Source organism: Amaranthus tricolor, chromosome 15 (genome assembly GCF_026212465.1).
Source record: "Amaranthus tricolor cultivar Red isolate AtriRed21 chromosome 15, ASM2621246v1, whole genome shotgun sequence".
Taxonomy (NCBI): Eukaryota; Viridiplantae; Streptophyta; class Magnoliopsida; order Caryophyllales; family Amaranthaceae; genus Amaranthus; species Amaranthus tricolor.
The window spans coordinates 14,531,433-14,558,545 of NC_080061.1; the positions used below are offsets into that span (position 1 = coordinate 14,531,433).

At 35.0% G+C, this 27,113-nt stretch overlaps 1 protein-coding gene across 4 annotated transcripts in view; it reads left to right on the plus strand.

The window, feature by feature from the left end:
• The first annotated feature begins 13,828 nt into the window (after window positions 1-13,828).
• The window catches only part of LOC130800703 (U-box domain-containing protein 62), a 16,404-nt gene continuing 3,119 nt past the window's right edge, over window positions 13,829-27,113 (plus strand). The window contains exons 1-4 of one of the 4 annotated variants that reach the window (XM_057664301.1): window positions 13,898-14,018; window positions 14,116-14,216; window positions 14,280-14,422; window positions 14,621-14,702. In XM_057664301.1, coding sequence (XP_057520284.1) covers window positions 14,133-14,216; window positions 14,280-14,422; window positions 14,621-14,702 — 309 coding nt within the window. In that variant the 5' untranslated portion in view covers window positions 13,898-14,018; window positions 14,116-14,132. Of the gene's footprint in view, window positions 14,423-14,620; window positions 14,703-27,113 lie in introns of all 4 variants that reach the window. The other 3 variants (XM_057664299.1, XM_057664300.1, XM_057664298.1) reach the window with 3 other exon arrangements.

Genomic DNA, 27,113 nt, shown 5'->3' on the forward strand with positions numbered 1-27,113 from the left:
TTCAGGTTCTTCCCTAATTTTTTCCCCCATTTTTTTTCTTATGCTTATGCAAACGTTAAATGTCAATCATGTTCATATGCAAATTCATTTCCTCCTGTTCTGTTGTTGGTCTAATTTGTGTACATGCATCTAAATATAAATTTTGTACGAGAGAGTTATAGTGCAAAAATCTTATATGTGTTCGCAGTTGTTGTAACGGTTGGAAAGCTACTTTTGCATTCTATACAATTAATTTTGTGGTTGATGCGGCTTACATTGCTATCGTGATAACCTCAAATACATTCGCAATGCGTCATCATAACCTCAAAGAACTTTACAAGGCAGTAGCAATGCGGTGATGTGGCAGAATTTTTGCACTATGATATAAGTATACTGTCGCCACCATAATATTACTCAATTCTTATATATCGCCACTCCTTTCAATTTATCAGCACCCCTGAGTAAATTATCAATTTGCCCCTAATTTTTAAAAAAATTACGAATTTGCCATTGAACATAAAATTTTCTATATATACCACATTCCCAGTAAAATTATTCTCACCACAACTAAAAACCAACTTACAAAATCTAATTTTCGGAGCAAAAATTAAGTTCAATCCGCAAATTATTAATCGAGGTAAGTTATTTTTAATTTAATTAGTTGCAAAAATAAAAATAAAAAAAATCTAAATCGCCCATATCTGGGCGACTGGACCTCGGTTCAGTCGCCTAAAAATAGGCGAATGAACCGGGGTCCATTCGCCCAGATTTGGGCAATTTCTAATTTTTTTTTCCGTATGTTTTGGAATAATTATTATAAATTTTGAAGTATGTTATTATTGTTATTGTTATAATTGTTGTTAATGTTATTATTATTAATTTTATTATTATTATTATCATTGTTTTTTTTTATTATTAAATATATGTTTATGTTTTGTTTTATAAACTGTTGATGTAAATATGTATGTTGTAATGTTTATTTAATATTTTTTTTTGAGTAAGTTTTATATATTGTTTTTAATATTATAGTTAATAATAATTTAATTTATTGAAATTTTAAAAAAAAAATTAAAAAAAATAGGTAAATCGCCCAGATTTAGGCGAATGAACCGGGGTCCAATCGCCTAAATCTGGGCGATTCACCTTAATTTTTTTTCGTTTGTTTTTGATAAATATTAATAATTTTTTTATTTTTATTATTGTTTCTATTATTGTTATCATTATTATTATTATTGTGTCCGCCTTGTTGAGCAGCAACTTCGTCTGGCTTCTATTTCTTCAGAGGCTGAACCTAATTACGTTGAATGGTTCAGAGTGTGCTCGCACCCGTACATAGCCCCGGATGAAGGGCCGACTTCCGGTCCTGATCCTTCTCAGAGCAGATCTGAATACGTGAGTTTTACTATTTTGTTTTGTTTTTCAGTTTCTGTTTATTTCTTGTTAACTCATGTTTTCCTTTTGTGTTTTCAGTTGCTGAATGAATGGCCCAGTCGATTCGCTCCAGTGGCAAGACTACATGCTCAGCTGGCGGATTTGAACCCCCGTCAACGACATGCGTTAGAAATATACCTTAATGATTGTAGAGATTTATTTGAAGAATGGCAAATTTTTAAAGGGCATGACCCTTCATAGTCTGTACTGAAACTATTTTACATTAATGATTGCATTTATTTTCGTCAATGAATGTCGTTGGTATACACAGTAGTATAACTATGGATTATATACAACTTTTAATGAATGGCGTGTATAAATTCTATAAAACAAGTACGCAATTATTTATACAACACGTAAGACTATGGAGTATCTAAATTTGCAGCATCGTCAGCGGTGTTATTAGTTGGTCGTGGTCGTGGCCCGCGTAGATTATTCCAGAGCATAATCCTCGTATTGAAATGTGTGTCAAGATGTTTTGTGAAATTGTCAGCTGCTTGTTTCCAACGTTCATGGATGGGTGGGAGTGGGGATGAATCGTCGTTCATTAAAAGTTGAACAAAATGATTTCCATTAATTCAACATATATGTATTACTTTATTTACACTATGCACGCCCGGTGCTTTCCTTAACGGAAGAACCAAACAGTTGTATTGCGAATTACCGTCAGCAGAACCATAATAAGCAATGGCAATGTTTAGAAACGTTGTTGCAGAGTACAAACCCATCGGTGCATCCATCCAGTGCATGAAAGGAGCAGGTCCATTGTTGTGTGAACCTATTCTGAATATAGTCTCGTCTAGCGACTCCTGGGATAGATACAAAGTAAGGTATTGCGCTCTGTTCATTTGTATTTCCAAACTCATAGCACGTCTTAAAAGAGGCCATGCTTCCTCGCCTCCCAGGTTTGAGACGGCAATTGCTCTAAATCCACAGTTACCATTACCTAACACATCAATCCAGTCGAACAAGTAAGAAGGAAGGATGAATGGGATGTTATTAGGCCATGGAAACTGTAAGAAATCACGACCTCCTGGATCATCTACAATAATTGTAAAAATAAGGTTAATATGCGTAAACTGTGACAAATTAATGCAAAAAACGAAAAATTAAGTCAAGTACCGGATAAGTTGAAACTGAACTTAATTCCTACTGAAGATTGCGTCTCTCGACCACTAGATCTGTCACTAGATCTCCCGCGGGAAGAAGATCTAGACCCTTGACCACGAGAAGATGATCTGCTATATTCAAATGAACTTTTTCTCCTTCTCATGGTTTTACTTGTGCTTGGTCTTCCCTTTCTCGGTGGACTTGCGTAAGGCTCAGGTATTTCGGCACCATCTGGGTGTAGTTCATATTCAAGTACCTGAGACATTCGTCGTACAACAGCGGGATCAGATTTAAAGACTTCATTGACCAGAGATTTAAAGTACTCTTTGTCATTGGCGTTCGCGTATCGTACTCCTTCATTGGGTTCGTCTCCTAACTCTGTGTACCTCAAAGTACTCCAGAATTCATGAATGTCATCCAAATACAAAGCACCATGTGAACCGATGGACATATGTAAATAACATGCACACGGCAATCCGTGGGTTTGTTGAAGTACACAACCGCATTTGTTAAATACAAAATCACCCAGTTCTAACATGCGGTTATACTCAAGCTGTAGCTGCTCCAAGGCATAGAGAGATACGTGACGATATAGAGGTCTAAAGAAATGCTGTCGCATTGACCTTGGTACAGAAGTCATGGATTTCTGTAGCGCTTGTCGGATCCTGGCTTGCTGATTTGTAATCTGTGTGTGTGCCCTTTTGAACAAGGTATCGAATGAGCTATTACCGCTACCAAGGTAATACTTAAAAGACGAGTGTTGGCTTTCAACTCTGCTGGTAGTCTGGTTACCCAAGTGGAAACAATCATTCGTCCACGCACACACAAATTTCTCTCTAAGTGGAATCCATGTTCCATTCAAATACCGAACGACCTTTTTGTTCCTAACCGACCACGTACTGACGATCGCTTGCCATCTCTGTTCAGATTCCCTGATTGTAGAACTTTCAACCAAGAGGTTCCATCTACTTTTCCTGAATACCTGCCCTTGTTGATTTTTCTTGCCGCCGCACAACTTGTCCACCATGTTCTCAACGTCGTTACCAATATGCCAGATGCATAACAAATGCCGCACATCTACATTAAACAAAACATTGAACGTAATTAAGACATAATCATTAGATATAACCACAATAATGAATCAACAAAGCCTTTTTACCTGGGAAGACGTCACAAATAGCTGCAGATAAACCTTCGTCTCGATCGGTTACAATGACGTTAGGAGTCTGAGCAGTGCCGAAAATATCTCTCAATCCCTGCAACACCCACGAATATGACACAGCCGTCTCATCTCGCGTCAAACAAAACGCAACCAAGAAGTTGTGATTGGTTGGCGTCATTCCGATCACTTCACATAGTGGCCACTTTTGTTTGTTCGTTTTGTACGTTGTATCTATCAGCACAACATACGGCCACGTACGTATCATTTGGATAGAGGTAGGATTTGGATTTGCAATTAATAGTCTGCTCAATTGCCCTTCGATATCCAAGTCTGTCCAGACCACGTAATTAAGTTCTGTGGCCATATGAAGATAGTGTTGAAGGGGAGTCCTACCCTCCATCTCTTCTCTCCTTATTGATTGCCTAATAATATATATTAATACGTAAATTAAAATTAAAAAAAATAATAATAACAATCGCACAAATTGGGGTGACTAAACCATGGTTCAGTCGCACAAAGTTGGGCGACTGGACCATGGTTCAGTCGCACAAAACTGGGTGACTGGACCATGGATCAATCGCCCAATTTTTTGCTATTGAACCATGGTCCAATCGCCCAGTTTTGTACACTTGAACCATGGTTCAATCGCCCAATTTTGTGCGATTCCAATCAAAAACTTTACGTACCGCATCCGACTCATAGTCGCTTTCGTGAGCCATATTTAACCAATTACGGGTTACAACTTCTTTAACAGTTTTTAGAGAGATAGTACCGTGTTTGAATTCGTACTTTATACGCATCTTAGAATTCGATATATAGACAAATCTTCCGCATTAAATTCTTAATAGTGTTATTAAGTGTGATTTACATTTATTAATTAAGTTTTAAGTCCAGTGGCAATTTTGTAATTTTTTAAACTCCAGGGACAAATACGTAATTTTAAAGGGGTGACGATAAAATGAAAAGGGGTGGCGAACTTTAGTAACACCCTATTATTATCCGTCAAAACACAACTTCATGACAAATGCATCATAAGATCACTTGATTATGGTTTTGATCTTGATTTTCCTACTTTTTTATTGTTCTGATTTTTTATGAAATCTGCATCTGCAGTATATTGATTTGTTTTGATTTTGATTTGCACAAAATAAAAATCTGATGAATAATTTTCCTGATAAAAGATAGAGACTCAATAGCTTCTTAAAAATAGTTTTTTTTTTTATGGATAATTAATACGACTATATGAGAGACAGAGTTCTTTTGTTGTATAATATAACAATAGCTTTATTTAACATGTTGATTATTGATTGTCTTATATATATATATATATATATATATATATATTTATATATATATATATATATATATGTATATATATATATATATATGTATATATATATATATATATATGTATATATATATATATATATGTATGTATATATATATATATGTATGTATATATATATATATATATGTATATATATATATATATATATGTGTATATATATATATATATGTATATATATATATATATATATGTATATATATATATATATGTATATATATATATATATGTATATATATATATATATATATATGTATATATATATATATATATGTATATATATATATATGAAAAATTCAAAATTCTTCCTCTGCTGGAGAAATAATCTCTAGGATATTCATTGTAATAGTTTGCCAAAAATATGCAGTGGGTAACATTTGATTCTTTCTGCTTTCTTTTGAGATATTAAAAAAAATCTGAAAAGCACCTATTGATCTTTTGGGTTTCTATGACATTGTGCACTCTGAATATCTTGTTTTTAATGCAACATACTTTAAAGTAAGCTTTCTCTTTTTATGGTAAAAAATAGGCTGCTAGCCTATTACTAGGCAAGGACACCTAAATCTTCTTCATTTCTTGAAAAAAAAATCTTCACAATTAATGTGAACTACCCTTCTTTTGATAGTAAACAGTAGGCTGCTACCTATTACTTGGCAAAGACACTTAAATGTTTTATATATCTTTACAAAATCTTCACATTGAATGGACTTTCAATTGAATTGATGAATGCAACTATTCAGTTCTTTAGCTTGATTCCTGCACTTCCAAACAACAGATAAAGTCCTGCCATATTAGTAGACAGTTCTTCCTCCTTAATTGTGTTGTGCTGATTTTTAAATCATTTTATAGCTAAAGTTTATCTTTTTTATACATTAAGCTTGAAGAAAAACAATATTGTGCCCTGATTTAAGGGTGTGCAGCTAAGCTTGATCCAAGGGTGTTGCCTTTAATTAGATTAGGATTTGTTAGATAGATAGATAGATGTTATAACAACCTTGTTTTAGTTCTGTTTCTGTATCTGTGTGCCTATATAAACAGAAGCTTGTGTAATCAATTCTTGCACTATTGCAAAGAATCAATACAACTATATTTCAACAACAAAACATATCAAAGTTCTTTGTTCTTTAATCCACAATTCCGCACACAAAAATTTAAAAGTACAGTCAAACAATATATCCCCAAAGATTTTTTGTTAGGGTAGACAGACAAGAACTACTTGGTCTTAAGTATCTACATCTGCTTGATTTAGTTAGTGATAATATTTACACTCGATCTGAATCATCAAGTAGTTTCTTACATTCAATAAGGGGTCTTCTAATTTGTTTTTACACCACCAGTGATAAAATAGTTCTTGGTTAGGAGTGTAATAGTATTAGTATATATGCAAATAAAAAATTTTACATGCTAAAATCAGAAAGTGCTTATTAATTTTTGCAACATCATAATATAGAAATGTGATTTATATGTAAGACATTGATCAACTGTCTTCTCCCGATGTTGATTCAACATGTTCATGCACATAAAAAACAAGCAGAAATCATTTCATAAATCATTTTACTTTAGTCCATTTAGCAAACACATTTCTTAAACTCGGCGTCATAAAGGAGCTCCTGCCTAAGCGAGATTTGGAGGGTCTCATGTACCCAATTTTATCCTTACAACTTTAGTTCATTATAGACTGATATTATAAAGACAAATTTACATTAAACATGCTGACAAACAGCTAATATGATAATAAGCTCATATTGCTCCAATGACGCCAAAAGACTTACTTGGAGGCTTGTTCATGACTGAAAAACATGACAGCAGAATTTGGCATAATACGTGCACAATTTGTTCCGTTAGCCTTGAAAAGTCCTCGGAATTCCTCTGTCTGCCATATATATTTAGCCCTTGAATAGTTCCATTATATTTAATGCTATCAGGATTTTGAACCTGTAAAACATGTTAACACGGAGTTAATTCAAACAAAACACAATCAACCAACGTCCTATCTTGCGTTAAAAATGCTCAATGCTTTTAATGACTTACAATATGCAACTACTTTCTGTCTTATTGAATTCATATTCTTTGACTGTCTCTTAACCTTGAAGAAAATTTATTATAATTTGGGATTTTAGTTTGCTTTGGAATACTTAGCTGTTTAAGGGTGTACAGGACTGTATTTGTTTTCTTTGTCAGTCTCTAGGGTGGTGGTTTGGTTAGTCTGAAGGCCGTTGCTGCCTGTGCTTTAGTGGTTTTGCTGGTAGGGTTTGGTTGTCTACTATGTTCTGTGCTTATTCTGTGTACAGTGAGTAAGAGTGTGGTTTAAATTCAGGTGGTTTTTTGTGCTCTTTGGCTTTGTGGTGTGCTGGCTTTTTTGTTTGCTGAGTATAGCAACAATCGGAATTCTGGCTTTGGATTTGTGCTACTATTTCCATCAAATAAATTTGTTGTTTTATTACTTTTTCATCAAATTCTGGAAATACTATACTGTGAATCTTGTGTCTTTATACTGTGAACCTTGTGTTTTCATAGCTTTATAAGACAAGTCCTAATTATTGAGCGCACATTATGACCATATCTACAAACACCTTATCAATTAAATATGCACTTTGAGTACAACATTGTAATCTTAGCGCTAATGACTTTCACCTTTTGACAACGATACACAAACACGAAGGAACAATACGTAAAATTTAACGAACTAAACACTAAACAACGAACCACAAAATTAAGTGCAAAGTGATAGAAAAATCTCGACCGTTTCAGTCACCTGGTAAAAAAAAATATCAATGCCTTCTTCTTCAAGACAAAAATGTATGGTTCAATTCTATACTCATCAACTATTTCAAAAGCACAAACATCTTTCTACCATCTAATATTTTATTTCAATTAACTTATGATGGTAGGATGATTTAATGAAAGCGACTCTGTTTGAGAATGATATACAAGCGTATGCTGATCTAATCCAGTAGAGTCACGAATACATGATCTCGAATTTAACAATCCGCATTGTGAAAGAAAAGTATCATTCGAAAGCTGGCAAGTTCCAAATGACATACAAGAAACCAGACCATAATTGGATTTACAAGCCCGTTCATTTCATGTATCTATGGTATTATCTTGTTCATATTTGTTTCCTAAAGCAGCTTCCATCAACCCTTGACAATCTCAGCCTGTAATGACTTAGTGGATTCTTTAATGAGAACCCAGTATCATATCCTATTATTGGCTTTACTTCTCTCAAAGTGATTTCGCATAAAGGTTACAATTTACATAAGTCTAATTATAGTCCCAGCTTTTTTTCATAATAACAGTTTTATAAAAGCATTTACACCTTTCTTTGACATCTAATAGGCTTTGGCTTATCGACTACAATGTCCTCTAACTACATAGTGATGCCGACTGGCGAGAAGGCAGCTCAGCTCAACCATTGGTTTGTTTTTACATTGGATAATTGTTTAGCCTTTTTGTTCTTCACTTTTGCATAGAATGTCTTTACAAAACATTCATCAATTCATTTTTTTTGTTATTGTTACCTTAATTTTGCCTATTTTCATTGTAAATAAAAAAAACATAGTTCTTTGCTTTATACAACTTATTATAACTACACTTTTCATTTATATAGGGCCTTTAACATGGAAACTTGCTTGATGAACTGAAGGCGCAGATTCAACAAACTCGCACACCATTGGAACAACGACGCCATACAACAATAGATTTCATTAAGAATAAAAAGGTATTGCCTCATACTTTCTATTAATTATTATCGTTATCTTAGCATTTCCGAACCTCTTTACTTACTACACTACTTTTACACTATGTAGGCTCACAGCACAATACAAGATGAGCGCTATTGTATTACAACATTCATCCCCACCTGCAGTTACAATGATATTTGCAAATTCCTAGGATGTGACTCTTGCAATAAGAAAACAAACACCGATAAGTTTAAAGTCTATAGCTGTAAATGGTGTCACAAAAAAGAGTTCGTTTCTACGCCCAAGTCTCTCCACTATTCTTCTTATCAACAACATTTGCACAACAATGTTTATTCTAAAACACCTATTCCTTTGTCACTTTTTCAGGTTAGCTCTAACATTCAATGATGTCGAACATAGGTTGTATCAATCTCGTAGCTTTCAATGACGACGTCGCAAAATTGTTTAGAAAAACAATTGATGCTTTATATGCTCCCACAACTTATGTAAGTAATGTAAGCATATATTTTGTTTAATAATAACCGGAATTATTAATATGTTTTGTCATTAATAGAAAGAGATTACTTATGAAGAGATAGCAACTTCATTCAAAGATAGACCAATCTGCATTGAAGTAGGCCCCACAACTGCGCTATCAAAGAACGGAGTCCTAAAGTGGGTGTTAAAACCGATATTGGTCGAACCACTTCCGACATAAGAAATCCAGCCACAAAGAGGACAACTCAAACCAGCATTTCGCCAAAGGCCATAAACCCAAATGATATAGCTGCTCTTGATTCTGCACGCCTACAAAGTAAGAAAGTTCACAAATATTTTCCACCCCTTCTGCTGCTGCTGATGAAGATACCTCCCTAACACCCAATTTTGATCCATATTTAGCTGCCTCATCATCTTCAGCGAGTCCACCAGCACTAGAGCTTCAACTGCACTGCCGTTTAGACTTTGGCCGGATGGAATGTAGTTCTAATCCAGATGACACCACCTCCTAAACTTCTAAAATGATTGTTTTTGGGTTCTTTATGTTGTGCACAACTTTTGAACACTCTACATGCTATGCATTCAGACTTTAGTAGCCATATCATGGATGCTTAGGGCTTCTTTACATGGGATGCTTCTTGAAAAATTAGAATTATGCTACTTCATAGACCTTCTCTAAATGTATTCCTACGAATGATTTGTGCTATTTATTGTTGCGGTCTCATTGTCCTGTAAATGTTGCTGTTTATGTTCTGTTAGTGTTGTTATCTCATGTTTTGTGATTGCTACTATTTGTGTTTTACCACACTATGTCTCGTTCTAGCATTACTATTATCTTGCGCTTTGTCTTTGCGTCTATCTCTTTGTTCTGTTAGTATGTATGCAGCTGTCGCATTACATTGGATAGGATGGGATTGTTTCATATACTGCATTGAAATGGGCATCAGAATTTGCTACTAGTGGCTTGGGGTGTAGTCTTCAATGGTGAGCTCAGAAGAAAAAGGCTAGAGAACCTGTATTGCTATTCAAGAGTACATTTTAAATGTTTGATTATAAGCTTTACCAAAAATGTTGGTAATTACTTGCATTCTTATTTCCATAAGGTTGGATTGTCTATTGCACATATTCTTCTACATGGATTCGGTTTACCAAGAATTTGCAGACCTACACCAAAGCTAATAGTTTAACTTGGGAGACCGCATGTTTTGCACGTGGCCATACAACTAGTTTAATATAAATAGTTGCAACATTGCTTCACATTTTGTATGAATGCATATAGTGATCGTATTTCATATAAATACTTGCGACATTGTTTTACATTTGATATGAATTAATTAATATGGTGATTGCAATTTATATAAATATTTGAGACACTGTTCTACTTTTTATATAAATGAATATAGTTATCACATTCTATATAAATACTTGTGACATTGTTCTACAGATTATATAAATATATATAGTGATCGCATTTTATATAAATACTTGTGATATTATTCTACATTTTATATAAATGAATATAGTGATCACATTCTACATAAATACTAGCGACATTATTTTACATTTTATATAAATGAATATAGTGATCGCATTTTATATAAATAGTAACGACATTATTATACATTTCATATTAATTAACATAGTGATCGCATTCTTCATAAGTACTAGGGACATTATTTTACATTTTATATAAATGAATAAAATAATCTCGTCTTGTATAAATACTTGTAACATTGTTTCGCATTTATATGATTGAATATAGTGATCTTATTCTATAAAATTACTTACAATGTTGTTTTACATTTTATATAAATTAATTAATATAACGATTGCATTTTGCATAAATACTAGCAATATTGTTCTACATTTGATTATTTTTGATGTAATTTTATTAAAATCAAAATTTTATACTCACTCTATTATTTTTTTATCTTCTCATTTGGGATATTTATGGAAAGAAATCAAGAAAAACAATAATTACACAATGGATACTATGAGAGGTGAGTAAATTAATATAAGAAATAAATATTCTACTGATTAAAGAGTAAGTCTAATAAATGTCATGAAATTCCATTAGCTGTATATAAAGTAAATACATTGGAAATTAAAATGTAAATTAACTTCTATAAATTCGAGTATAAGTGTAATAATATTCTTTTATTCCATTGGTTATTAAATAGAATGATTTTAAATGAGAATAACAATTTAAAATTTTCAAATGGGGAATCTAGGAAGAACAAAAAAGAACGGAAGAAGTAATATTTAACTAAAAACAATTTGAGATATTTAAAATTGAATATATACAATAAAAGTGGGACAATAATAATGAATAAGAGGAGTATTATATTTGTCAACTACAATTCTAAAAAAATATGAAAAGATCTACACGGTACATTTGTGAAGTACAAAAATAATGATAATTGTGTATGATATTAGTAAGACATTGTATACTAAGATAATTTACTGTTTTTCTTCAATTTTTACCGATCTTTATTTGAAGTAGAAGAATACCTTTTCCTTATAATTACTTTACTCCTAGGCCCTAGTAATTACATGTGTTTGTTAGGAGCAATTAGAGGGTGGGAATGTGATTATAAATCCCAAAATATGGATTTCCCATATTTAGTTCTTGGGTTTGGGATTAAAATTAAGGTTGACAATGAGATTAAATCTCGGTCAATTCCCAAAAATTCATTAACTACGGGTGTTAATATTAGATGGTTGGGTATTGGAGGAAAAATTTTAAAGACATTTATATCTTTGTAGATTGGTAAATTTTACATACTAAATAAGAAATATTTGAGTTCTCAAATTATTTTTACAGATTATAAATTGATAAACTTTTATTTTATTTTCAATCACATTTTAACCTATTAAAAGGTATCAAAAGGTAGGGGTGTTCAAAAATATCCGGATCCGAAAACCCGATCCGAAAAACCCGCTTTCTGATTTTTAAAACCGGGTAAATTACCCGGTTTTCCAAATTCGGATATTTCGGGTCGGGTACCCGGTTTTAAAACCGGGTATTCGGGTCGGATACGGATCACGAATTTTGGAAAACCGGGTACCCGGTATCCGGTTTGTAATTTTTTTTTTTAAATAATTTTTTGTAAAAAAGTAAAAACCCTTCTTCTTCACGCCTATCCCGTCATTCACTGATTTCAACTTCATTCTTGTTTGAGTGCTTCAGTTCTTCTTCTTCATTTTTCTTCATGCCATCATCTTCTTCAATTTTCATCTTCACTCATTTTCCCCCAAATCACAATCCAATCAAAATCAAAAACCCTAAAAATTAAACTCAAAATCAATTTCTGAAATCTAGATCTAGATCTAGATTTCAGTTCCATCTTCTTCTTCAAGCAGTAGATCCAATGACATAGCTTCTTTAACGGCATAGTAGATCCAATAAGTTGATCTAAAGGAATAAAAAAGGCCAAGGACTCTTATAACTACCATTAGAATCCAAAACTCTAGCTTTCTCAATCGTGTATTTCTTCTTCGAAGTATCGATCTGATTCTTACACTGAACATCCTCCTGCCATTGTTTTTGACGCAGATTTTCACGATTAAGCTCGATATAGCGTTGTTCCCATGCTTCGATGAGAGTAGAAGGTCGGCTTAAATTGTGGCTATGGAGGCGAACAGAGAAAAATCAGAGGAGAGAGAGAGTAGAGATTGAAGAACATCGAGAAAATGGGAAAAGAGGAGAAAAAAAATAGTTCTGACTTCTGAGTAATTTTTTTAAAAGAAAGAGGAGAAAAGAAATTAAGAAGAAAGGAGAAAAAGTGAAAAACTGTTAAAGAAAAAAGGAAAAAAAAAACTATTTTTTTTAAAAAAACCGGGTACCTGAAATCCGGGTACCCGGTTTAAACCGGGTCGGATCCGGAACAAAATTTTAAGTATTCGGAAAACCGGGTACTCGGTTTTTCGGAACCGGGTCGACCCGGTATCCGGTTTTGAACACCCCTATCAAAAGGTATCTTCAATCTTCCTGCCATGAATACCGAAGAGTGAAGTTGGACTCGACACGGATTATATATATTCTGACTTTGTTTCAAATAATAGTCGGACTTTTTTTCAATCCACCTCCACTCGGAGTTGGATGCGAAGTCGGATTATTATCAAATAGTATCATTGTGATATTGTACTAATGATTTTAAAGTATACAAAATTAACAAAATATATTTACAAATACAATTTAACAAAAAATTATGTACTTTAAATTCAAGTTTAACAAAAGAAATAGTCCTACTATTACAATTTAACAAAATTTTCTCGCATTTTGATTTGGCGTATTTTATTTCTCTAGCTCTGATTTGTCGTATTCTAATTGATTAATCTAAATAAAAATACCAAGTAGTTTTTCAAAATCGAAAATTACAATTAGTACGAGAAAGATCTTGAATTAGTCACGTCTAGAGTTTTTAAATGAAACAAAATATTGGTGTAAAAGTCAAATTCAAAGTAGAATTTCTCAGGGTCGGGGTGTCGGATTCTTAATAAGGTCCAACTCCGGTCCGTCTCTAACTCGGACTCGAATCATAAAGTTGGAATTGAAGTCGAATAACTTTTTCCTTGGACTTAAATCAGATTATTTTTCTTGAATCGAGTCGGACTAGGGTCCAATTCGGACTGATGAAACTTAAAAAAGGGCTTTAATGGTTCGATTTCTTCAATTTTGCAACGATTTCTTCTTCATGATGCCTTCTTTTCTCATTTAAGGTAGCCAGAAACCAATTCCCTCCTATCGGCGATTCTACCGGCGAACGAACTCCGATTTAGGCCGAGCGAACCCAATTGTGATTTGTGGGTAAAACCACCGTATCATGTGAAACTGCTCTACAGTTTAATATATAATCTCACGCATTACAGAAACCTATTGGTAATATGTTAATTTGCGATGTTAGGTTTATCAAGTAGGCAAATGATGATGAAGGATGGGGCTATTTTCCAAACAGGAGTTGATACGAATAGTGTCGGTACAAGTGAGAATGACCAGCAAGAACGAGTAGGGCACATGCAAAAGATGGTTACAGTTGCAGAACATGATAGTGATATGTTCTATTTGCAGTTATTGCAGGAAACAGAAGGATCCAGTCAAGGTCAAAAGGATGTAGCTGGGGATAATGGTTTTGGATTCAATGGACGAAAGGACAACACTGCTTCCAGTGATCCAGGAGAGTCACTAAGGGCAATTTTCTCGGATCCAATAACGTGAGTTTGCGTTGAAAGTAAATGTAATTTTCTCGCTGTTCTGAAATTTATTTGCTGCTTCCGTGACAGTTTTTGGTAATTCGATTAAGGCAGGGATTTACTTTCCTATTAGTTGATTGCTATAGAGATTTTACTTTACAAATCATATTTACGCAGCTGTTTATTTGAGTATTTATGTCGCAAATTTTGGTCATACAGAGGAGCTCTAATGGATGATGCAATGATATTACCTTGTGGACATTCCTTTGGTGCTGGTGGAATTCAGCAGGTTATCAAATCGGTGAGGTCTTTAAAAATTTCCATACAATTAAAAATAAGCTGATAAATATTACCTTTTGAGTTCTGAGCATGGTTTATGTTGTGTGACCGATTTTATGAATCTGAAATGTTAAATTTGTCTTTCTTAGCTGGCAGGAGGCAGCCACATATTATAATAGTGTGGTTTTACCACATTCTGGGGTTTATAGGCTTAGTCCTGCTAGAAAATGTTTTGTTTAATAATTAGTGCTACTTGTTGCACTATGAGTGTTATATCATGGGCTATGCTTACAGCTTGGTTAGCTCGTCTGAGTGGGAACGCATATGCATGGTTAAAATGCGGCCACTATTATAGTAATAAGTGTATTAATCCATGAAGGTTATGTAAGCATGGGATTTTCATCAGTACATACTAGTTGATCTGTTCAAAACAAGCTTATTAACAATCCACCCAGCAAACTTCGCCATGTCCTTTTGCAATTAAAAATAACTCTGTACATCCTCCAACATTTCCCCAATGTGTCAACCTTCAAAAGAAAAGGGGAAACTCAAAGGGGCTGGGGAGTAGGTAACCTCAGTTATATGTATTCTTGGATTGGAGAAAAGGAATTAAAGATCTATGTTAAGAAGCTTCCATATGGTTCATTTTAGGCCTTTGATTTTGTTGTCTAATCATCATCCAGAACTAAAGCTAACTTTTCATAAGAGGTCCAAAGATGTAGACGAGTCATATTCCTCTGCCGACACCGTTGGAATTTCAGTGTTTCTTTTACATTCCGTGAAAAGAATAACTTGTTCTTACAAGCTCTTCTAATGATTTTATTATATAACAATTTTTTGGCATCATGGTTTTTTATGTCATCAAGAATCAAGAAAGGTTGATTACTAGAAGTTGGGAACTTAGATCCAACTTAGCTTCCTAGTGTGCCTATATGATGATAAAAATATAAAAGCCAGTGTTTGGAGACTGTTTTTTGTTATTTGTCTCACGTAAAGTACATTAGCCTTTGCATTTGTTTAGTTTTTGGTTGGTAAATTTAGAATTAATTTGAGGTTTTGATTTGGGGCTCATTCTTGGAGCAAGTGATCTATGTAGACATAATTGTTAGATAGTTATTGGTGTCAATGGGATTAAGACGTACATAACAACGTGAAAGCTATATTAGAGGTCATAAATCTGTTTGAGGCCTAGATAATGCTTAAAAAGTTCACATTGGGTTTTAGATTGAACCTGCTTAGGAAAATTATTATTTTGGATATACTCGATAAATTGACCTATGATGAGAAATAAAATGCTAGAAGGAATAGTCTTTGGTTATTATTGACCATTTAAAGTCTTAATTTATACTCCCTCTATCCCATTTAATTTACCTAATTTCTATTTTGGGTTGTCCCACTTACATTGCACCCTTTTCTCTTTTGATAATGGTCCTCCCCATTCTCTTTTATCTCACCCACAAATTTATTATCTCTTTTAATCTCATCCACTGATTTCTTGACTCCACTTGATATACCCACTACAAATTAATATTTACACCTCTTTTAAAGAGGTGCAAATCTAATGGGACGATGGGAGTAGCTTTATATTGGTTTAATAATTGTTTTTGAAACCGAAAAAGCATTGTACATCATCAAGCAAGAATAGAACCAAGGAAATTGACTTAAGATGGATCATATGCAATTAAACTAAAATCTTGAGATGATCATCTTGTTATGGCAAATTTTGGCAATTAGGGGCTCCCTTAAGGTTTCTTATTTTGATTAATAGATTACAAGGAAAGCCAAGAGACGATCAGGTCTTCCTATAAAAGTTTTTGGGAGAAAATGTTATGTACATTAAGGGAGTAAAGGGTAGGAGAATATTATTAACTTTGATAAATCAGAACATTAACTGGAAAATTTTCCTTAAACACATTGACAAGCCCTGAATACTATAGCAAGTCACTTTTGTGCACAATGAAAAGTAGGGGTGTTCAAAACCGGATACTGGGTCGACCCGGTTCCGAAAAACCGGGTACCCGGTTTTCCGGATAGCTAAAATTGTATTCCGGATCCGACCCGATTTAAATCGGGTCGAAAACCGGGTACCCGGTTTTGTTTATTTATTTATTTTTTTTTTCTTAATTCTTTTAACAATTTTTTAAACATATAATTCAAATAATATTAAAATACTTAACTAACTTAGTCATAAACTATTAAAATACAAGCATTAGTTAATTAAAATACAACCACAATTCCTCAAATTCATAATTCCATAAACTATTAAAATTTATATTAAAAAAAAAAAAACCGGATACTGGGTACCCGGTTTTCCAAAATTCGCGATCCGTATCCGACCCGAATACCCGGTTTTAAAACCGGGTACCCGACCCGGTTTATCCGAATTTTGGAAACCGGGTAATTTATCCGCTTTTAAAAATCGGAAAGCGGGTTTTCGGATCGGGTTTTCGGATACAGATATTTTTGAACACCCCTAATGAAAAGATTCGATATGAGGAAAAAAACGCTTTGTGAACGAATTTTACAATCAAAGAGGATAAGGTATCCTCTCAAAAGCCGGTTACAGATATTTCTATTTTGTTGTAAGGTGCATTTTAGAATTTGATGAATTTGAAGATGGGGGCTTGTGTATGATGAGAAACAACTTGTGATAGGACACTCCTTGATTTCGTGACTGTCTTATAGATGCACGATAATGGTGTTTGTGCTCAGACATAATGTATAGTTTGCTTATGTGTTGGCCAGGTTAGGGCTCTTATGAATTGGGGCTTCTTACTTTGGGCTTAAAAATGCTTTGTGGAAATTGGTTTCGGGCATTAAAGGACCTTCTAATCTTAGTCACTTCATGTGGAGGGTTTGTCAGCAATAGCATCACGCAAGTAATAGCACTTGCAAGTGTGTCATCATCATTGTGAAAGTATAGTTCATGCTTTGTTTGACTACTCTTTTGCTTGTCCAATATTGTCAATTTAGTTTAATAATTGTTGAGCCCTTAGGTCCCAACTTTCGTGGGATTTGATATGGCTGGTTGTGAAGTTTGACTTGGAACTATGTACCTTTGCTACTATCTTCCGGGCAACGTGATGTTGGAACATTGATATTTTTATGATGGATTTCCCAATGCAGTAAGTGTTGGATTTGTCAAGTTGGTCCAGGACCAATACTGGGGTTGTAATGGTTGTTCCTCCAATCTGCTGCGCTAGACTGTTGTCTGGTACTCTCGTGTGTACTAGACGATACCCTTAAGTGATTTGATGATAATGAATTTGAATTTCCACCTGTTTGTTGATGGCGTCGTGTTATGTCAGTGTTGTATACAGGAACTTTGTTGTCAAATTTTTGTACGAACGAGGTTGGAGCCTATCTGTTATTTGGAGGCTATGAATGCCTTTTATGGCATGAAATTGGGTGTATGGATAGGTACACAGGAACTACGTTGGCGAGTTTCTGTACAAACGAGCTTAGTGCCAATTTGTCAGCTGGAGGCTATAGATGTCTTTTATGGCATGAAATTGGGTGTATGGATGGGTTCACAAATTTGGTTATCGATAATGATGCGGTGAATGTTATTTGCAAGATACCGGTCGAAATATCGGGTTTTGTGCCAAATTATTTAATCTTCGATAATATTGTCAAGTTTAGATTTTACTGTTATTTTAAGGGGGTAGGGTAGTGTATCCGAACTTGTTTGTATGGTTCATTTCCCTCAAGCATATATCAATGGAGCTTGACTAAATTTACTTCTCTTTACTCATTTTAACCCCAAAAAGGGAATATTGGATGATGAAGCTAGCTAAAATGTTCAAGAAAGGACTTTGCTTGCTGTCACCCGTCTACATATCCAGATTGTTTATGACTCTATGCTGATGAGATTGGCTAATTAATGGAAAAGGAAAACCTTTCCCTTTGAGGATGTCTATAACTTCAAACCAAAGAAGATCTCCTGGATTTTTGTAAAAAATCCCATGAATTTTGGAGAGACATCCCTATAAAATTTAAGAGACAATCTTGGGCCTCCTTAGAAAGCGACCATACCTCATCCTTTTCCTCGTTAGACAACATCACACTAAACTTTCTTATCGAATATTTATGGCCAAAGTTACATTTCTCATCACAACGAAAATTGAGATCTTTGCTATGTTTCTCCTGAAATTCCTTATCGCTTAGTCTTCTCACATTATCTTGTTGGTTTTAGAATAAGAAGGGTTACAGTTAGGACGGAGTAAGTATCTGTTATTGTTTGAAAGGATTTTGTGCTTTGGTTGAAGGGGTAAGGTTTGACCTAGGAAGAAGAATTTGGTTTTTTTGTGAGGTATAGGGTTGCACACGGTCGGTTTGGTTTGGTTTGACAGAAAAATCAGACCAGACCAGAAATTCCGGTCTGAAAACTTTTCAAACCAGACCAGATCAGTCAAGACACTAGACCGGACCGTTGTCTGGTCTGGTCTGGTCCACGATTTTTTTCTTTTTATAAATTTTTTTATGAGAATCTAAGATAAATGATAATCTATAAACAAAATACATCACCAAATCCGAAACATTACAAATTTTCAATAATTAAGTACATCACCAATTTTATAATATACAATATAAAGTAAATTCATAGTAGTCACTAGTCAGCACTCAGCAATAGCGACTTCATCCATGAATAAGCATCATGCATTAAGGAACGTCGATAACTGAAGGAGCCAAATTGATTTTAGATAACTCTATACAATGAAAACAAACATCAAAAAATATGATTTTATAAAATAAACATAATACTAATCATGATATGAAAGATCACATACTGTTCTCTAGTTGTGCTATATCCTCCAAGCACTCCTCAACTTTTGGAGAAGAAGCATGAAGCCAATCTTGACAAGAAATAAGAGCTTCCGCCATCTTTGGACTTAATGAACTTCGAAATGAATCTAGTACTCGACCTCCAGTGCTAAATGCACTTTTCGATGCAACTATGGATACAGGATTGGCTAGTACATCACGAGTTACAAGATAAAGAATGGGAAACCTTGACCTATTGTTTCCCCATCCTCTGTAACCTCATCTAACTACTTGTCCACCTCTGTTTTAGTCAATTCCCCATCCTCACGAGACTCTTTGAGTTTTTTGAACTTAAATCTCATTAGTCCTTTTTTAGGAAGACCAGGTTCTCCAATTTTTGCTAGAACTTGAAGCACCATCACTTTGGTTTGTTGTTGCGGGTGTGGAAGGAAAGCCTTTGTATTCATCATATAAATCATAAAGGGCATTCTTTACCCGCATACAAACAACAGAAGCATCCTTATCTTTTGTGTACATTTGTCTTATCCCAAATTCCACAGTTTTCCATTTATATCTAGGATCAAGTACATTAGCAACATATAGCATAACATTTAGTTTTTTAGGATCCCCCAATACTTATCACACTTCTCTTTCATTCTCTTTGCCATTTCCTTAAACTCATAATTAGGGCTTTCACACCATTCTTTTAGCTAACAATCAACATCAGTTATATCATCAAAACAACCATTACAAGTAACATATTGTGAACCAGACACACGCAAAGTTAAATTATAAAACACTTCTAATAATTGAACTAAGTTTTTCACTTGGTCCCAATCATCAGTAGTAGGCTTTCCTAAATCATTCCCATAACCATGGGGATCTAGAAGATGCTCATGAAAATTTGAATCTTCCCTATCATACCTCTCAAATGCCAATATAAACTTCAAAGCAATGCTTAACATCAAATAAGTTGAGTTCCACCGTGACCACATCAAGAGTCAACATGTTTTTTGATGGAATCTTCTCATCCGAAACACACTTATAAAACTTTTCAATTCTAGATGGAGAAGATATTCGAACTCGACAAACAACATCAGTAACTAATTTAAGACCATCATTAACTACTAAGTTCATGATATGAGCAATACATCTTACATGCAAATATTCTCCATTCAACACACTAGTTCCTCACGTTTTGACTCTTGTTTTTAACAAAAGTTTAAGATTCTTTTATTTAACTTCCAATCATTATCAATAAAATGAGCAGTTAAACACATAATTAATTTTTTGGATTGATGTCCATGTGTCAGTAGTAAGACATACTCTCCTACAATTAGGTTTTAAAAAAGATTTTAGTTTCAACCTTTCATTCAAAAACATCTCGTAATGGTCTCTAGCAACAGTCATTCTAGAAGGAACCACAAACTTATTTGAATCTGTGAGCAAAAGTACCTAAACCCCTGGGCTTCAACAAATCTAAAGGGAAGTTCATCAACAATTATCATGAACGCTAAGCCTTTCCTACAAGCCTCATAGTTAAACATCCAACTCTTTATGTGAGCTTCTTGTTCCCCTTATTCATTAACACTTGATTGAAAACTCAATTGTGTTTGAGTAGCATTTGATTTGTTATTGAGTGAAAATCTAGGACACGTACTTAAATGTGCTCTATAAGTACTAGTCCCATTTACACTAGGATTGCACTTATATTCACGACCACAGTAGTTGCACTTATATTTGTTTTCCATATTTTTGATTGTAAATTTGGTGAAGTGATCCCATATGTTGGATCTTGGTTTCACAAGCTTCCTCCTTTGTTTGCTCATAGCTTCCTCCTTTTTGGTTTCATTACCATCCTGATCATCCACTTCATTTTCATCACAAATTATAAAAGGTTCATCCATCGACATCTACAATTGAACCACCAATACTTAGAAGTTACAACTTGTCATTTCAAAGACTATTTCACATATATTCCAAATATTCTGTTTTCAATCAATATCAACAATCTATTTAGTCTACAATATCAACCAATATCAACAATATCTACAACATATCAACCAAACCTTAATTACTTAGAGGAAGCCAGTAAGTCGGTAACTATTTAGTCTACATAATACCAACCAAACAATATCAACAATCTACATAAATAAAGGAGCACTTTCTTGCATTTCAAAAACTATTTCTACCCAAAAATATATTCAACATAAATATCAAGTATCAACCAAATCATTAACTCTATTATATTTTCTAACTCTTCACACAATCATTAACATGCAACGATCCCGCCTATTATACTTAATCACAAAGCTAGAGTTAAACAGTAACCAATAATAGATATCTAACCTTTGGAGTCTAGGCAAACGTTTCTATAAATCTTTCAAACAATTGTAAATATAGGCCAAAGATAATGTTCAAGACCCAAGCTTTAAGACACTTTTTAAGACATCTATCCTCACCTTTTAGGACAATTTTTCAGGAATTGCTAAGATTGTTAGGTTTATTAGGGTGAATTAAGACTGATAAGGGTTACAAGCTTAGAATAAAGCTATAATTAGGTAGATGAGGAGTGAACAAAACTAACTAGAACTTTCAAGTTCAAGAGGCATTGATCAATTTGCTACCATATTGTGTATTTGATGTCCTTAATTTATACAAAAACATCAATTTATAAATATTTGAATTTATATAAAAACTAAACAAAAAAACCCTAAAAAATCAAAAAATCAACCAGCATACTTACATTACGAGATTCTACACTTGATTCCGTGGTGAAAGTTAGAACTTGAGATTGGAGAATGAAGACTATAAATTAGAAAGCAAGAAAGAAGCATGAAAGAAGCAAGAAAGAAGCAAGTTGAGATGGAGAAGATTGATACCTGAAGGAGTGAAGGTCGCTGGAGCTTGGAGCTGCTAATCTGCTGGTCGCTAGAGCTTGGAGGCTTGGAGCATAGAAGGTCGAAAATTGGAAATGTCGAGTGTGGAAGGAGAGAGGAGCTGCCTGCTGCCTGCGTTCTTTTATTTTAACTTTTAAGCCCTAACATTTTAACTTGGGCTGCCAGACACGATCACACAATATTAAACTTGGGCCTTCTCATATATTAATGCGGGTTCCGGTCTACGGTTTACGGTTTTCACCAGACCGGAATTTATTACGGTTTTCCGGTCCGGTCTGGTTTGAAAATTTTAAAACCTAGACTAGACCGGAAACCATTTTTTAAAAAAAAAAAACCGGACCAGACCATTTAGACCGTAGATCAGACCAAATACTTAAATTACGGTTTGTTCTGGTTTGATTTACGGTTTAGACCAAACTCTGTTCAGCCCTAGTAAGGTATGAAATTTAGGCCCCTAATGAGCCAGTTGTTTCTCCTCTATTTTTCACCCACTCCATAACCTTTTTATGTTAACATAAGGAAACAGTAATGTCAGGTATTAATATACTTACAAGATATTGTAATTGGGGAAACTAAATATTTTGTAAACCTCTTAATTTAGGTAACCTAGATAGCTTTTGTGTTTTAATTGATTGAACATACAGAAATAATAAAACTGTTCCCTATTTTGTATCATGGAATCAGGCCAAAACGCTTATGAGGAGAAATCGTTTAAGCGGCTTCATCATTTACCCCGATAAACTTACTTGATTGAAAAAAAAGGGAGAATGATTCCAAAAATATCATTACACGAGACCAGCCCATAACAATGGGATAGTTGCAACTGTTCTCACAGTTAAACACCAACAAACCACCCGCTAAAATCATAGCCAACACCCCTTCCCTTTCAATATCCGAAAAACTGACAAACCTTATACCAAATGGTCTAGGCTGATGCACTTGGGCATTAGTGGTCGTGGTCGGCTCAATCATTGCCGAACCACCACCACAAAACGATCCAAAGTACAGTCAATGGGCACCGTACGATTCGATTGTCATTTCGTGGATAATTGAAAACATAGATCTTGACTTGGTAAACCGATATCTTCATTTTCCAATAGCAAGGGCCTTATGGAACGGAATAGAGACTTTATAAAACTGTGGTAGTGATGGGTAGCAAAACTTCGATCTCACAGTCAAAACCAACAAAATCGAGCAAGGCGCAGAGTCAATTGAAAAATACTACAGCAAACTCATAACACTGTTAAAAGAGATAGACAGAAGACAACCTAATCCCACGAAAGATCCGAATGATATTATCGTCTACAATATGTTAAAACAACAAAACCATTGTATCAATTATTCGCGGGGATTGATGACCCATTTGACAAAGATAGAAGAGATTTACTCATCCAAGATCCACTACCCACGGTGGAAGAGGCCTATGCAAGCATTCAGTGAGAAATAATGAGGCGAGGAATCAAGAAAAAAGAGCCTTCATCACATCTAGAATCATCGGGCATTGGGGGGCTTTGCTGTTAAAGGAAGATCGAAAAAAACTTACCGGCATGATGATGACAAAAGCCACTTATGATGTACCCATTTTGGTGGTACAAGACACACCAAAAATGAGTGCTTTAAGTTGGTGGGCTACCCTGAATGGTGGCCAGATGCAAAGAAGAGAGGACCAAAGTGATGGCTAGATCTGCCGACCAAAACAGAACCGACAGTGCTGCGGTTGGGCTAAGTGTGGATGATCTTACCGGTGAACAAAAAGAGGAACCAAGGGCGGCCATGAACAGTACCTCAGATAACAGAGAGAAACCCAATCTCTCTCATGCGGCACAAGTAAGGAGAAGAAGAGCTAAGGTTTACAAATGGGGAAGATGATTCTTGTGACCCTTTAAATAAAGGGTTCTTGGTGACCCTTTAAATGAAAGGAGGGGCCACGTGGAAATAAGGAAATCACCAACTAAAAAAATTGGCTCACCTTTAAATTGTTTTTTTCAGTATGTGAAAATGGGTGGATTTTTGATTGTGGGGCCAAAGTTACTATGTCTTATGACCTTAATGATTTTTGGACACATGTTCAACTCCAGAAAAACCTCATTTAAACTGTAATGGGGAAGGGATTAGAGTAGAAGGAGCCGAGACTATTTCTTTGTCTGAAAAACTCACCTTAAATAATTGTTTGTTTGTACCAGCCCTTTTCCACAAACTCTTGTCATTAAGCCAACTTACAAGAGATCTTGATTGTATAGTGCTCATGAAACTTGGTTATCGTATTGTGCAGGATGTTCAGACAAGACAAATTATTGGGCGTGGTATTGAGAGAGGTGGATTGTACTACTTGGAAGAGACGGTTCAAAAAGGTAAAGTACTTGTTCATGGGTCAGAGGAAAAACAACTGTGGACTTGGCATCGACGTCTTGGACATCCTTCTATAGGTTATCTAGAGAAACTTTTTCCTGCATTAGCTGGGTTTAAATCAAACTTTAAATGTGAAACGTGTGTTCTTGCGAAGAGTTATAAATATTCGTATTCTAGCAGTATGAATAGAGCCAATTTTCCTTTTATACTTATTCATTCAGATGTTTGGGGCCCTGCTCCTGAAACAGGAATGCATGGTTTTTCGTATTATGTTAGTTTTATTGATGACTGTACCCGGATGAGCTGGATTTACTTTCTTAAACATAAATCTGAGGTGTTTGAAGTTTCTGTTGATTATTACAATCTATAATCTGTACCCAATTTCAAAGACAATCCTGCATTTTGAGAACTGATAATGGTGGAGAATACATCAACTCAGACATGAATTAATTCTTGACCAATAAAGGCCGAATTCATCAAAACTTCTTATGTTGATACACCCCAACAGAAAGGCGTGGCTAAGCGCAAAAATAGAACTTTGCTTGAAATAACTCGTGCTATCATGCTTGAATCACATGTTCCCACTTGCCTTTGGCCTGAAACCATTGTTGCAGCTAACTACCTCACCAATAGACTCCTTACAAAGAGCCTTAACTACAAAGCCCCTCTTGAGACCCTCCAAACCCGTTAATTGATACCTTCCTCATATTCCTTACCTCCTAGAATCTTCGGAGGTACAGTCTTTCTACATTGTCCTAAATGGATGCGCAACAAACGTGAACTAACTGCAGTTAAGTGTGTTTTTGTTGGGTACGGAAAAAATCAGAAAGGTTACAGGTGCTTTGACCCTCTAGCTCGAAGGAATGTACACCACTATGGATTGTGAAGTTTTGAAACAGAGTTCTACTACAACAATCTTAGATGTCAGGGGGAGAAGCAAGATGACGATCTCAGATGGTTAATTAGTCCATGGATGTCAGACCTAGATCCAACAGAACAAGTAGGCGATGCTACAGAAGGAGAGTACGTTATTTGTAGAAGAGAGTACCACCTCGTACCACACAAGGCACCCCACCTAAGAGATACGATTCGGATTATGAAGCAAGGCGATCTAGGTATCCAATTGAACAACCAGGTGAAGGAAATATGTCATAGAGTGCCTTAGCATTCAATGCAACATTGTACTCAACTAAAGTTCCAAACACTGTTGAAGAAGCCCTAGAAAGTGATCACTGGCGAAATGCTATGGAGGAGGAAGTCAGTACTCTTCTGAAAAAATGGCTTGTGGGAAAAATGCATTTTACCAAGAAAAAAAAGCTTCTTGGGTGTAGATGGGTGTTTACAGTCAAGTACAAGGTAGGCGGCACTATAGAAAGATACAAGGCTCGACTTGTGGCAAAGAGGTATACTCAGACTTATGGAGTCGAATACCCAAAAACTTTCTCACTAGTAGCTAAGCTTGTCACAATTCGGGTGTTGTTCTCAGTAGCAACAAACTTAGATTGCCGTTCGATGTCAAAAATGCCTTTCTCCACGGGGAACTACTAGAAGTGTATATGGAGGATCATTTTATGTGATCAGGGTCCTACAATTTCAATTTAGTACTTAATTTAGGTTCTAAGCCTTTACTAAAATTGGAGAGCATAACCTGCATAGCCACATGTGACAACGGAGATGCAAATAAAATGAATTTTGTTTCATAATCCACCATTCATCCATCCTGATGAACTTCGCTAAGAAACCCACCTTGAGCTCGAAAATGGTGCAACATCATCCGTTTGATTTCATCTAACTTGTGATTTGTTTTCTCTGTGTACCCCATTGCCACCGGATCAAGGTGTCGCCATCGAGCAACCACAACTATGTCAACGTTCTCCCCTTTATCAAGGATATAGAAAGAAAAATAACACTCCATATTAGATCTAGCCATTTGGGTTCACCCAGCAAAGACTGGGAGATCCTACTTTTTAAAGCACCAACTGGATGAATGAGATGAATCGCCCCAAAGTGGTCGTCTATCCTCTAAATGAGACGATTTGGATCATAGTGTAATAATACAGTAACGATCGCAATCGTGGTAACCTACCTAATGGTGATGCAGTAACGGGAGTGTTGCGGTTATCATAACACCTAAATATCAGTCGAAAGTATCCCACCCATAATGCGGTTTTGTTACAGTCTCACAACGTGGGAAGTATTGGTTTGCTGTGTTTGAAAACATTTTTAACGCGGAGAACTCACATTCAAAGTTTCTTTGTAAGGCCATAGTTGCAATGGCTTTGACCTCCAACGATTTCAATTCTTCATGATTCGCATGTTCTTATTTTACCACTGAGAATCCTCATGTAAATCCATCCTATCATTATACCTATCCTCCAAAGCTTGTCTCAGAGAAGGAATAGTATCACGAAGTTTGTGGA